Below are 13,362 nucleotides of genomic sequence, written 5' to 3'. Positions count from 1 at the left end.
AAAAAAGACAAAAAGGAAAAAAAAAAAAAATCTTCATAAAGAATATAGCATGATTTAGCATTTAGATAAAGTTATTGTGTACACAGAAAGGCATGGAAAGAACAGTAGCATATGTAACTAAAAAAAAAAGGAGAGAAAAACAACCCTGCTATTTCTAAATAGCCTATTAGAGTTTTATCAGGAAGTATAAAGTACAAATTATAAGTGAAAAGAAAGAACCATCAGAGTTTAACTGGAATCATTTTTTTTTCTTAGTGGCACATAAAATAATGGTGTATTTTCCAATCAAAAAAGTTTTAGATTTGATTAAAATATAGTAGTTAATATTTAGAAACAACACAGTTTAGGACCTCCAAATACTTGGGAAGTTCTTAAACTTAGGAAAACAATCAGAAACTCTATAACCTGGTGGCATTTTTACAGAAATGACCTTAAATACTTTATTGTAGGTCAAAGTTCTTTTATCATTCTTATCAGAAAAAGCATGAATTTTTCCAGGATTAGGAAAACCATTAGTTCTCTAGGATTTTACTCTCCCTAGGAGGGTCTGTCATTGATGTCTACTTAAGGAGGCAGAGTTTTATTTCTGAGCAACACCCCAACCTAGAATGATAACTTACCTTGTCTAGGTCATACAGCACACCCTAAAATAAAAAAAGAAGTATCTGATTAAAACATATCTTCCATAAAATTGTTACTAATATTAATAGAGAAATCTAGCCCGCATTTCCACATAATGATCAGTTCTTCAAAGTTCCACTGGATTTTTGACATTTTCTTTCTTTTTTTTTTTTTTAAAGATGACTGGTAAGGGGATCTTAACCCTTGACTTGGTGTTGTCAGCACCACGCTCTCCCAAGTGAGCTAACCGACCATCCCTATCTATATAGGATCCAAACCCGTGGCCTTGGTGTTATCAGCACCACACTCTCCCAAGTGATCCACGGGCTAGCCCTTTGACATTTTCTTTAAAAGAGTAAAAATACAGGTTATTTTATTTAATTTATTTATTTTCACGGAGGTGGAGTTTCAACAGGTTATTTTAAATTTTCACGGAGGTGGAGTTTCAACACTCAGTAAGAGTGTTTTAAAAAGCCAATATTTTCTTACACTCTTTCCAAGAATTACACCCAATCCTCTCTGCCCCTTCAGAGTTTCAAGGTTTTCATGTGCTCTGAGTTCTTCCGACAGATTGCTCTCCAGTTTCTACATATTGAGGGGCACATAAATTCATGTTCACCTTTTAAATTTCAAAAAATAAATGGTGTTAACATAAAATGTAGTAATGGTATATATATATACGTGTGTGTTAAAAAAATACTTGCTCTGCTATTTAAACACATAAAATTGGTATTTAAGAAGAGTTCTTGAGGGTGGTGAAATGCTTTTCACTACTTGTTTTTAAAGCAAGTTCATTTCCTGTGTGCACACAATATCACAGTATAGTTGGTGCACTACCCTCACGTGCCCTATCTGAAGGGTTTTTACGTACACTAGGTCCTGGCGGAAGCCTCTCTATCCAGTCACTCTGCAAAGTAGCAACAGTTTGCAGCCAATGAGGATGTCAAGGTCATTCAAAAGCTCTGAAGGCCATCCCACAAGGAGTTCCACATAGATAGGGGCTATTTATATTCTGACATTAGTAGAATATAAAATCTTTTAACCTTGATAAAGCCTTTAACCTCGGGCCGGCCCGGTGGCGCACTGGATAGTGCGCCGCTTGGGAAGCGCGGCGGCGCTCCCGCCCAAGGGTTCGGATCCCACATGCAGACCGGTTCCCGCTCACTGGCTGAGCGAGGCGCGGGAGCAACACTGAGATTTGCGATCCCGTTGCCGGTCTCCGGTCCGGTACGGGGGCAACACTGAGGGTTGCGATCCGTTGCCGGACATGGAAAAAGACAAAAGACAAAAAAAAAAATAAAAAAATAAAATAAAAAAAAAAAGCCTTTAACCTCTAAGCCTTCGAAAAAAAACAATATACACAAGTACTTCAAAAAGTTCATGGAAAAATGGAATTACAAGATGATACAAATCTTCCCATGAACTTTTTGAAGCACCCTCATACATTTTTACTGCATCTTCTAAAAAAAGGAAAAGCCAACAACTGCTAACCTATAGCTGCCCTCAAAGAGAAATTTTCTCTAGGTTGCACTGAAAACTCCTGATAGTGTCCAGAACGAAGGGGTGACAGTCCCACTCCACACTAGTCTACACGTACGTAGACTTTTTTTGGGCTTTCTCATGCCTTGAAACATTAAGGTATAATATCATTTATATAACTGAACAAAATCATTTAAAACAGTGTAGACACCTCTTCAACCAGACAAGCCCTTACAAATTCACTAGAAAGAGGAAATTTGCAATACAATGTGTAATCAAACTGGCCCAAGGACTCCTTCAACTTCTCAGACCTTTGAGTCTCTTTCTTTTCCCTCCCTGACATCACTGACCTATTACATCTTTAAAAAATTGGAGATAAAGTAAAAGTTCTTGGTTCCAAATTCTGTATATACTAACAATATGCTGGGAAAACTCCAATTTTTCATTTTCTTATATTATTTAGGATAGGGGGTTATAGGGATTTAAAAAAAATTTTTTTTTCCTGATTATAAAGTTTATCTGCATAAACATGCCTGGTAAATATTAAAAAGTATTAGGAATAAAGCATTAAGAAGAAAATTCAACCTCTTCTTCCTTCTAAAACACATACCAGGATGCAGCCAGTACTTTGTTCCTTCAGTCTACTTTTCTTCCTTTTTTTGGCTTCTGGCTGGTATGGGGATTTGAACCCTTGACCTTGGTGTTATCAGCACCATGCTATACCAACTGAGCAAACTGGCCAGCCTCGATCCGCTCTTCTTAAACTTTCCTCCCCACTCCCATCCAGTAAGAGAAGATACTTAGCCAAAAAAAAAAAAAAAAAAAAACTAAAAAGAACACTGTGTTAACGTCCTAATGACTGGATGGTACCTACCAGGCGAGAGTTTCTTTTCATATCTTTTAACTGAGCTGTCAACTTGTCCAGCTCTGTCTGGTGAACCTCCAGATATTCACTGTAAAGATAAGACAAGCCATGCTCGTGAACTCTGATTGTTACCTGGAATCCAGAGCTGTTGCTGACCTTTTCCTTCTGAAAGGGGATTGAGAATCTAAACCTGGCTCTGTAGTTGGGGAGGAGGCTTTGTATTTTTTCTAGTCTTTCAACATTTTGAAAGCTCTAGCAGTTGCATCTGGTACTATCCAGCTGGTCAAAAAGGAGAACCCCTGTCAGGCTGAAAGTCCAATGGGGAGCAAAGGGGAAAGATGCCCATGGAGTCAGTCCTGGGTCTGGGTTCACAGATTTCTATCTAGTTATATACAACACTGACTGTGGATGTCTCACTGCACACGAGGGAAGTTTTATTCTGGGCAAACAATCCCTGCAATAGACTCAGGGAGGTTTCAGAACCCTTCTTCAGCAGTCTCTGGAATGGATATATACCTGTCCACCATTGTTTAAGGAAAATCCAATACTGTATGGAGTTAAATATAAACAGATTACTGTTTCAGGCCTCCTTCAATGTTACTGATATGATATGGAACCCCAACATATTTCACATCCTTGGGATTTGTTTAAGCCTCCCCCAATCATGGTGTAAGAATAAAATACCTACTACAAAAATAGACATTTTAAAAATGGTCTCATAAGATTAGCTTTTCTCTGACCCCCTGGCCATTTTAGAAAGGAAATAGATTTTCTTTTTCTATGCACTGCATCATCAGGTTGAATGTTCTTACTCAAGTCCATTTTTCAAGGCCCTGTAGACCTCCTCCACCCTTTTAGGCTGAGGCTCTTTGGGAAGGTTGTTGTTTTTGTGTCCTAAATTGTGCATTTTCTTCAGTTTGGCCTGAGGCTTCTTAAGAGCTGAGGAATTTTCAATGAAGGAATTACACCTATGGGGGAAAAAAAGAAAAGAAAAAATTGTGAGCCCTGAGAATCCAAAAGGATTTGACCAAAGAAGTGCCTCTTTAATCATCTTGTGTTTGATGAGTGTCCTCTGGGGAAGGTAACGTTCCCTTGTATATTGACAGATCGGAGCCATCCTACATTTCATTTCCTGGTGTTAGATTTGTTAACTGCTGAAATCTGAAAGCTTTGCTGGGCAGAGGTTACCCAGAATTGAAGCTTGGCTTCAGATGATGTGTGTTCTCAGTGAAAACGTATCATTGCACTAGACCTTATAGGAAGCCAAGTACAAACAATCCCAGGCAGAAATAATGAACAGGCAGAAGTATATAATTCAACTGAAAAAACATGTGCACTATGCAATATCATGTATAAGCATCTATTAAATTCAAATAGGATGTGAAAGAATCCTAAAAAGGAGCCATAAGCATGACAAATGGCTAATTCTATATGACATTAAAGGAAAGCACATGTCACTGGACTGACAGCATTTTTAAAAGCTTTGTGTTTATGGAGTAAATTATGATTAAGTATAACATAAAAATTCAACATCACCATTAGTGGCAGGGAAGGAGTTTGCAGTGGCAAGATGAACACCTGATAACTCAAACCCAAAGTACTGGTCTGATTAGGAGATTGAGAGGCCAGACCACTCATTGATCCGGTGACCTCTGAGTCTGGCAGGTGCCTGCTGGGTGCCTCTCAGGTAGGTTACTAGTTAGGCTCCTCTGCCATCACCATGTGCACCAAATGGAACAATATAGGTTAAAGCCCAGTAAGGTTCCTTGGAGGGTAGGACCGTTATCATGTAAGAAAAACTGAAGACGATGTTGTGACTTGTTACCTTTCACTACCTGTGTTTTTTGCTTGGGTTCCCTTACATCCTGTTTTGGATGAAAGGGGATTCCAAGGAAACCAGCAAACTAACTTTCACAACTCTTGTGTGAATAGCACCTGCTTCCCAGAGTCAATCTGCAGAAGCATAGTCTTTATCCACTGCATAATTTCATACCAAACATAGTCTCCAAAATCTGAATGCAATGGAAAATGTGTCTCAAGAAAGGATGGGGGTAGGCAGAGGTATATATGCATACAGCTAGCTTATCCTAAATCCTCAGCCATCTTCTTTGCAGGAGAAATTGTAGATGACAGAAAAGAAACTACAGCACTTAATTTTTGGTACATCTTTTCCATGAAAAAGATTAAAATAGCACGTGTGTGTGTGTGTGTGTGTGTGTGTTTTGGTGAGGCCACATGCACACAGACCCTCTCCAGAACATCAAAGCTCACTTCCTTCTTGAGCTGTACCCAGGAGAGAACCACGCAGAACTTACCTGGATCGCCTTTCCTGAAGGCCACTGAAACCCGCGAAGGACTGGCTTCTAATGATCCCATTGGGCCCTCCAGGTGAAAAGGACTGGGATCCTACCAACATGATTTCTGGGAGTCTGGTTGGTAGTCCTATAACACAGTGGAAAGATTATGGGAACTTACAAGCAGGTTCCAGACAGAATACGCTAAGCTTGTCAACAATGATAAAAGCTGTGACACAAGGTAAAGTGAGTCATGTGGGTATTAGATGCTTGTGGCAGTCCTCCCAATGGCACGTTCTTTTTAAGCCAAGGGGTTCAACTCTCAGGTGAATAAAAAAGATACCCACCTACCTAGACAAAAACAAATATAAATTACACAATATTATCAACCACTTTAGGTTTCCTTCAAGAATTCTTTACCTTCACAAACATGAAAACTTTTGCAATGTTTGTTTGCAACAACCAGACAAGAACAACACACAAATAGGCCAAGTCAAAGCTTCAGACAGGTCCTGTATCAAACTCAAAATGTAGTCAGATCTTAAGGTGGAATTCTACACCTAGAAGTCATAGGCTAAAAACACTAGGTTTCTTTAGAGATGAACTCAACACACAAATAGGCCAAGTCAAAGCTTCAGACAGGTCCTGTATCAAACTCAAAATGTAGTCGGATCTTAAGGTGGAATTCTACACCTAGAGGTCATATGCTAAAAACACTAGATTTCTTTAGAGATGAACTTACTTAAACTTGCTCTCCCTTCTATCCTTCAGTTTATTTTGAAAGATAAGATTGTGCCACTACTGTGGCAGTGCGAAATAAGAAGGGTAAAGGGAGTGCTCACAAAAGAAGTGGTAATCTAGGTTAGATAAGAACGCAAGAGAGGGAAGAAAAATAAGAGGGAAACAGAGCAGAAAGCATACAAGCCCTGCCCAGAAAGCCCAGTTGCCTGCTGGGCTTTCGTGAAGATTCACCACAATGGACCAAGATGTGTTATCACAACACAACTTCAGCTGCCGAAGATTAGTTCTCTCAAAGGATTGCCCTAGAACTGTTAGGTAATCCTAGTCTCACTAGATCAGGAAGACTCAAGGCACATACCATTGTCTTACCAGGTGACTTCAGTCCAGAGAGGATGACGTGCTAGCAGGAAAAAGGTGAGATAGCTACTGTCCACATTGAAGACTTCCAAAAGTGGGCAGACACCAAACTGGCGTGTTTGAATAACAAATGCCCTTTAAAGACCCAAGGAAAAAGGAAGAAGAGCTACGAAACAACAGCAGCAGAACTCTCCTGTTGTGCATCCAGACATAATGCAAAGACCAACTTCACTAGGCCCTCATCAAAGCTACACAGCAGCTCAGCAAGGAAGGTTTGGAGTTACTTCCCCAAACAGAGAACAGCAAACAGCTCCCTCCCTCCCCCAAGCCACTGCAGGTTTTTAAATCCCCTCCCACCCTCTCCAGGAGAGAGCAGCTCTGGAGTTCCTATGCATTCTTGCAGGGTTCAGGTGCTGACTCACTTGGCAATAGGTCTGGCAATAGGCTTGCTCTTTGATCTGGGTGGGACACAAATCCCATACCAGCTGGTGAGAGGAAGCTTAAGTTTTGGGGCATTCTTCAGGATTTTAAAAGTAATGAAGCAGAAGTATGTATGAGCAGTAAAAGTAAAATTAGTGCAGGGATGGCCAGACAAAATGCAGGTGCAGATAAGGCTCTCTCCAGTAACTTCTCCCCACCCCCGAGGCTCAGAAATAACCCCAATTCCCTTAAATCCTTAATGAAGTTCTCCTACCTGCTCTCTGCTGGTTACTAAGGGGTCCGTCTACATTTCATTAAGGACACCTTCCTTAGGCCCATAAAGCAGGCCTGTGCTGTCACTGTATCTATAACATGCAAACTTCTAGTAAATATCGAGAAAGCATGGTGGTTTATGTTCTTTCTGTACTTGATAATTTGATAAGCAAACACCCAACTTAAAGTCTTAATTTGGCAAATTTTATTTGTATTGTATCATTTTGTAGATTATTGTTCAATACATCTATTGCATTATGGACATTCTTTAGTCACAGGAAAAGACTTAGAGTATTTGAAATATTTAACTGTACCATTGTCGTGTAGTTCCTAGAAATTATTTTTTTTAAACCAAGAAAATTTTCTCTCTTATTCATTGGATCAGTAGTTTACAGATGCCTGACTCCCACCATCTGGCATTCTGACTTAATTAATATGGGGTTTGAGCTGGGTATGGGGATTTTTAAGATGTTCCCCAATGATTCTGATGTTCAGCAAAGTTTGGGAGCCACTGCCTTAGAAGAAATTTTGATTATACAATCAGTTGCACTAGTTATAGCGAAAAAATCAGGTTGGCTGAAAATTTAAAACTTCTGTTAAAATAATCTATTATTATCTATTATTCTGATAAATAAGAGTTTACCAAATCTGACTTTTAAAAAATGTTATTCAGTCTTAAATAAACTCTGTTTTGCAAAATTGAACTGTCTCATTAAATGAATTGAATGTTAGAGAGTAAAACATATGTACCAGATTGTAAAATAATTTTCCTTCTTCCTCTTCTTCTGTAATAGGTAAGAAAGGCTCTCGAGAATGAAACAAATGTTTATCTAGGATTCTAAGATTGTAAAATGCTTTGGGAAGGGGAAAAATCCTCAGAAATTTTTCATTAAATTTACATGTGGAATAGATGACCACTGGGAACATGACTGGGTGAGCAGTTTTGTTAGCCTGTGTGGTCTGAGAAATCATTATCTATCAGGAAAGAATTTGGCTGAGAGCTGAGATCCTTATCCAGCCATCAATTCCCCTAAAGGCTGACACACTGCCTAAGGAGAATCGTAAAATAAGCATGCACATGCACAACATCAGGCTCTTGGAGAAATAAGAGGAATAGGTTGGGGCAGGGTAGAGGAGGGGGTATTAAGAATAAGAGTATACAACACCCTGCTTCCCCATATCCCCTAATTCTGATGCAAGGCTGATAGCTCTTTGCTAGTATTCTTCCAGCTTCCCCAGCTCTTCCCCAGTTGCAAGTTATCTTGCAGCTCTCTGTTATCTTTTTAACCACCCCACTCCTACCTCTCAGCTCCCTATGTCTTCAGACCACTCCCTGACTTCCTAGAAAGTCCAATAGACCTGCTGTCTTCCCAGCCTCCAGCAAAACTGCCCCTAAACCTATATTACTCATCTTCAGGTTTTAAGGATATACTTACTCCTGCCAAAGTAATTAGCATTTTAATTGAAGGTGTTCCTTTGGCCCAAAAGCCTTAACCTGAAGAAAGGACTGCATGCAGTTTGATTGCAGTATCACGTCTGGTAAGGGTGTAAAGTGATATTAAAATTTTGGAAAATAATTTAGTGGGGTCTATTTAAAATGTAAAACACACTTATCTTTTTTTTTTTTTTTTTCTTTTTGTCTCTTTTTTTGTGACCGGCAACAGATCGCAACCCTCAGTGTTGCGCCCGTACCGGGCCGGGACCGGCAACAGGATCGCAACCCTCGGTGTTGCGCCCGCCCCTCGCTCAGCCAGTGAGCGGGAACCGGTCTGTATGTGGGATCCGAACCCTCGGCGGGAGCACCGCTGTGCTTCCCAAGCAGCGCACTGTAGCAGTGCGCCACTGGGCCGGCCCACACACTTATCCTTTTAATGTGACACTTCTATTCTTTGGTATCTGCTCTAGAGAAATACCCAAGTGCAGAGAGACACATACAGGGATGTTCATTATGGTCAATGTTTATAACAGTGGGAAAATGGGAAATGTTAGTTAATACACTGTGGTATAACCACGAGATGGAATACTAAGTAGCATTAACAGCACTATGCCCACATAGAAAGATTCCCCAAGACAAACTGCAGAATGAAACAGAGTATGATACCAGGAATGTTAAAAACAAAATTATATAAAACTATGTTCATGAATAGAAAAGTTCTGAAAGTATACACAGACAGCTAAGGAGAAGTGGGATTGAGTGGTAGAACATTTTTTTTTCTGCATCATATTAATTTTTACAGAGGAAATGTATTCATGTATTATTCATATGATGCAAAGTTCTTTTTTGAAACTGCAGACATTTGGAGTTGTCTAGAGTTGGGAGTGAAGGGAAGAGAGAGCTCACGGACAACATCATGTGAGATAACTCTGTTGGGTAACAACTATGTTTATGTAGTTGTTTATATTATGTCTTTTGGAGGAGAAATGATTTCCAAGAAATAATGTATTAGCTTTTATAAATTCTGATTACATCAGAACTATTCATATTCCCCAATGAAGTCCTTATGAGTTCAACTTCATTATTTTCATCTGCAAAACTTTTAGAGGTGAGACTGTTCTCCTGGTAGTATGCACTACACCTGATATATATCGCTAAGGGGCACCAAATACCATATCTAATAAGCAAGAAATTCCACATAAAACATCAAACTTGTCTTTGGATGCTGCTACTTGGAACAGCTGGGGCTTTGAAAAATGCCTGCAGTCCCTACGTTACTGTCTCCTCATCTGGTCTTTTTGAAAATTCCAGCAGAAATAACATTCATTCTTTTGCATTAAATCCCATTTACTTTGTCGCAGGACCCTCCTCCCTGCAATCACACCAGGTGGCTACCCCTGCCCTGCCATTTTCACAACCAGTGGAAATTGGATCTTTCTGGAAAGAATCCCAATGACCTTGACTAAGGGTTGAAAAACCCTACCTATCTCAGCTGAGCCTTTTGGCACGGAAGCCTGAAAGCCACAGCTGTTTCTCTTCCCCATTCTTCAGACAATGAAAACTGCTGCCTTCTCCTTGGCTATGCAGTGCAAGGTCCCAATTAAACACATACCAGCATCTTTTGAAATTACAATGAGATACAGGTACACTGTGATACAGGTACCCTGGGCCTTGTGGATGCTATGAGTCACCGCCTGACCTGAACACCTTGTGTCTGTTTAAATTAGAAGGTAACTCATCAAATCAGAAGGCAGATTTTGGTCAAGAGCACTGAGACAGATAAAAAGAGATCAAGAGATTCCCTCCTCACCCACTGCTCTGGTTGGATCTGAAGTAAAAAGTGGAATATGATTGCAATTCAGCGGGGAAATTGCTAGCTACTCAAAGAACTCAGAGATAACCTCACTCTTAAGAATAATTGATAGGAATCAACCTTGGAGGGCTGCTTAGAGTTGGGCAGTGAAGGACATCCATCACAGAGCAGGCTTATGCAAGTGGTGGGAAATGTTTGGGAAGTACAGTCTAGGTGACAGTTCTGCTTCCCATTCTATTTTTATAAATTGGCATTCTGGCATGTACATTCTTGGGAATTGGATTAGCTTGAGTTAGCAAGCCTTTCTTCAAATTTCAACAATTCCACTATGAGGCTGGTGCAGCTAGGTATGCTAAGGTGAGAATCCTGATAGCCCAACAACTGGCCGACCTCCTTTCAACATCTGCCGGGCATGGATCTCCAAACTGGCTCAGAGGGAAAGTGCTGGAGGCATTAATAACCTACCAAGCAACTGGGCAAATTGACTAGTGGTCTAGAAGAAATTTCAATATTGATGGTTAGAATTAAATATGCTGAGACTCATTAAAGGAAATAGGATTCATTAGATTATTTTTAGTTTTTACAAGTATAAAAGCACTCTCCTATATTAGGAAAATACAAAAAAGTAGAAAGAAGGCAGGGAGGGACGGGGAGAGAAGACCTGCATTGCTTATACCACCCAAAGAGAACCACCAGTAGAATTTTGGTGTGTTTGATTTTCTTCAACCTTCCCTCTCCATATAAAGCATGATAATTTGAGCATACTGCATGCTAAATTTTGTATCCTGCTTTTTCTATCAGATTCTTTTTTTAGAGCTATGCTGAGGGGTTTATAAATTAGCTTTTTTCTTAAACCATCTTTAAAAGGATACTCAGGTCTACCCCATATTCCATGGGCTCCTTTGGATAATAAAACCAACTAGTCTTTATTATATATGCTTTTTATTTCTGATTTTAAGATATAGCAGCTTTGGCCAAAGGCAAAGGAAGCTCCTGCAAGGATAAGACCAGGGCTTTTCTATGGGAAATAGGAGGGTACATGAGCATTTGCACATGCTTGAGCTGTAGCACATCGAGCATCATGGAATTAAAAATACAAGCACACAATAGCTGGATGTTATTGTCTTAACTCTTGTGGTGTTTTCTTGTTCTAAAAATTTAACCAAATTTTCTATCTAATAAGAACACAGACAGGTAATTCTGAAAGATCCTTACTGATAGAAAATATAAGAGAAGTCTGTGGTTTCCGAATGAAGGTAGTAAGGTTATCTCAGTTCTTGCCAAATCATTTTTCATGAGGGCAAAATGCCAATTTAGAAACCAATAGTTGTCCATTTCAAAGCTATGCCATCTTCACAAGCTAGATGGAGACCAACCCTCTGAGACAAGACTATTGACCAACAGAGCAGTTGGCAGGTCACTGGCAAAAGTAAAAAATTCTACAACCAATTCAAGAGTTTGCCTGAGGCCAGGGATGGGAGCAGTCAAAGGAGCCATGAAAACATTCATGGGGTGTGGAAATGTTCTAAAACTGTAATGTGGTGATGGTTGCACAGTTGCACAAATTTAATGAAACTCAAATTATACACTTAAGATGAGCAAATTTTATGGTATGTGAATTTTACATACCATAAAACTTAAAAAATCACCACCAATTTCTAAAAAAGTCATCATTCTTTCTGCAAGAGGAAGTGCCAGGAAATCAGCACTTGGAAAGGAAAAGCTGAATCAATAAGCAACCACCTGAGACCTGGATGCTTTCATGATTTCATCCTTTCTCCCAGCGAGGCCACGTCAGATGCAGCACACTGCCCCCCGCCCCCCGGCACTTTCTGAGTCATGTCTTCATGCCCAACTCGGGTTTGTCCTTTCTCCTTTCCTCACAATGCCATCCTGTTTATGCTCCCCCACATCTTGGTCAGGAGCAGAAGTATAATTCAGTTGTCTGAAAGAGGCACACGGGCCAGATGTAAATAGCCTGCCTTGCTAAACGATTATTTAAGATGAATTCTAAAAATAGGTGTCTGCTTATTATATGGTCACAAGGTACCTATTACAGAAGTTGACTAATCTTTTTTTTTAAGTAGATATATTTGTCATTAGCTTTTTTAAAAAAATTTATGGCTGTTTTAAAATAAATCAAGGCAGTCTAATATTTGCTTCTCAAGTGGCAACACTGTTTGCTAACCAGATAATAAATACAACCTATTACAGAAGTTGACTAATCTTTTTTTTTAAGTAGATATATTTGTCATTAGCTTTTTTTAAAAAATGTATGGCTGTTTTAAAATAAATCAAGGCAGTCTAATATTTGCTTCTCAAGTGGCAACACTGTTTGCTAACCAAATAATAAATACTATAATAAATACATGCATGATATATTGCACTGATTGACTAAGACAAGTGAGGTGAATGGATGAAATGATTTATGGAACAACCTAGCATAGTCTCCCTCCCCAGCAAGGGAAATGGGCAGTTGTTCTAACTGGCCTCTTGGGCAAGTACTAAGCCCGATGAACCTCAGATTCTGTATTTGTAGAATAAATGTAGTAATTCCTCCCCATTTTAACAGGCGAGCACTGTAAGGTTCAACTGAGATCAAAGCATCATCCAATCTTACAATCACAGGGATACATGGGTGTCTTCTAAACTGACTTCCCCCTATCCTTGTAGATGGCTGGACTTCTGCTTAAACACACACAGAAAACGAGGAAGTGCTTTATAAAAGGCAAAGGGTTTGAGAAACATGATGATTGCTACAATGAAGACTTAGGTTCAACTAACTTGGAAAAAAACAAAGGAAGAAAGAGAAAAACTACTTTTCAGAATCTCTGGAGACTGACATCAATTATTTACTTTCCCTGTTTTCTAAGATTCCATCAATCAACACATTGTTCTTAAACACATTATATGTGCCCAGCACTGGCAGGATGCTACATGTGGTCCAGGATCCAAAGAGAACCTAAGACTGAGCTCTGCTTTAAAAAAAATTTTTTTTTTTTTTTTGTCTTTTTTTGTCTTTTTCCGTGTCCGGCAACGGATCGCAACCCTCAGTGTTGCCCCC

General features: G+C 39.5%; 1 protein-coding gene across 1 annotated transcript in view; it reads right to left on the bottom strand.

The window, feature by feature from the left end:
• The window catches only part of LOC103607173 (protein FAM65B-like), a 65,819-nt gene that overhangs the window by 30,428 nt on the left and 22,029 nt on the right, over positions 1-13,362 (bottom strand). The window contains exons 2-5 of the mRNA XM_008591709.1: positions 5,281-5,407; positions 3,778-3,933; positions 2,975-3,053; positions 621-644 (exon numbers count right to left, since the gene is read on the bottom strand). Coding sequence (XP_008589931.1) covers positions 621-644; positions 2,975-3,053; positions 3,778-3,933; positions 5,281-5,407 — 386 coding nt within the window. The remainder of the gene's footprint in view (positions 1-620; positions 645-2,974; positions 3,054-3,777; positions 3,934-5,280; positions 5,408-13,362) is intronic.

This window comes from Galeopterus variegatus, unplaced genomic scaffold, assembly GCF_000696425.1.
Source record: "Galeopterus variegatus unplaced genomic scaffold, G_variegatus-3.0.2 Scaffold7209, whole genome shotgun sequence".
NCBI lineage: Eukaryota > Metazoa > Chordata > Mammalia > Dermoptera > Cynocephalidae > Galeopterus > Galeopterus variegatus.
Note: the sequence above shows the minus strand (reverse complement) of the source record. Positions and strands in the feature narration are given on the sequence as shown.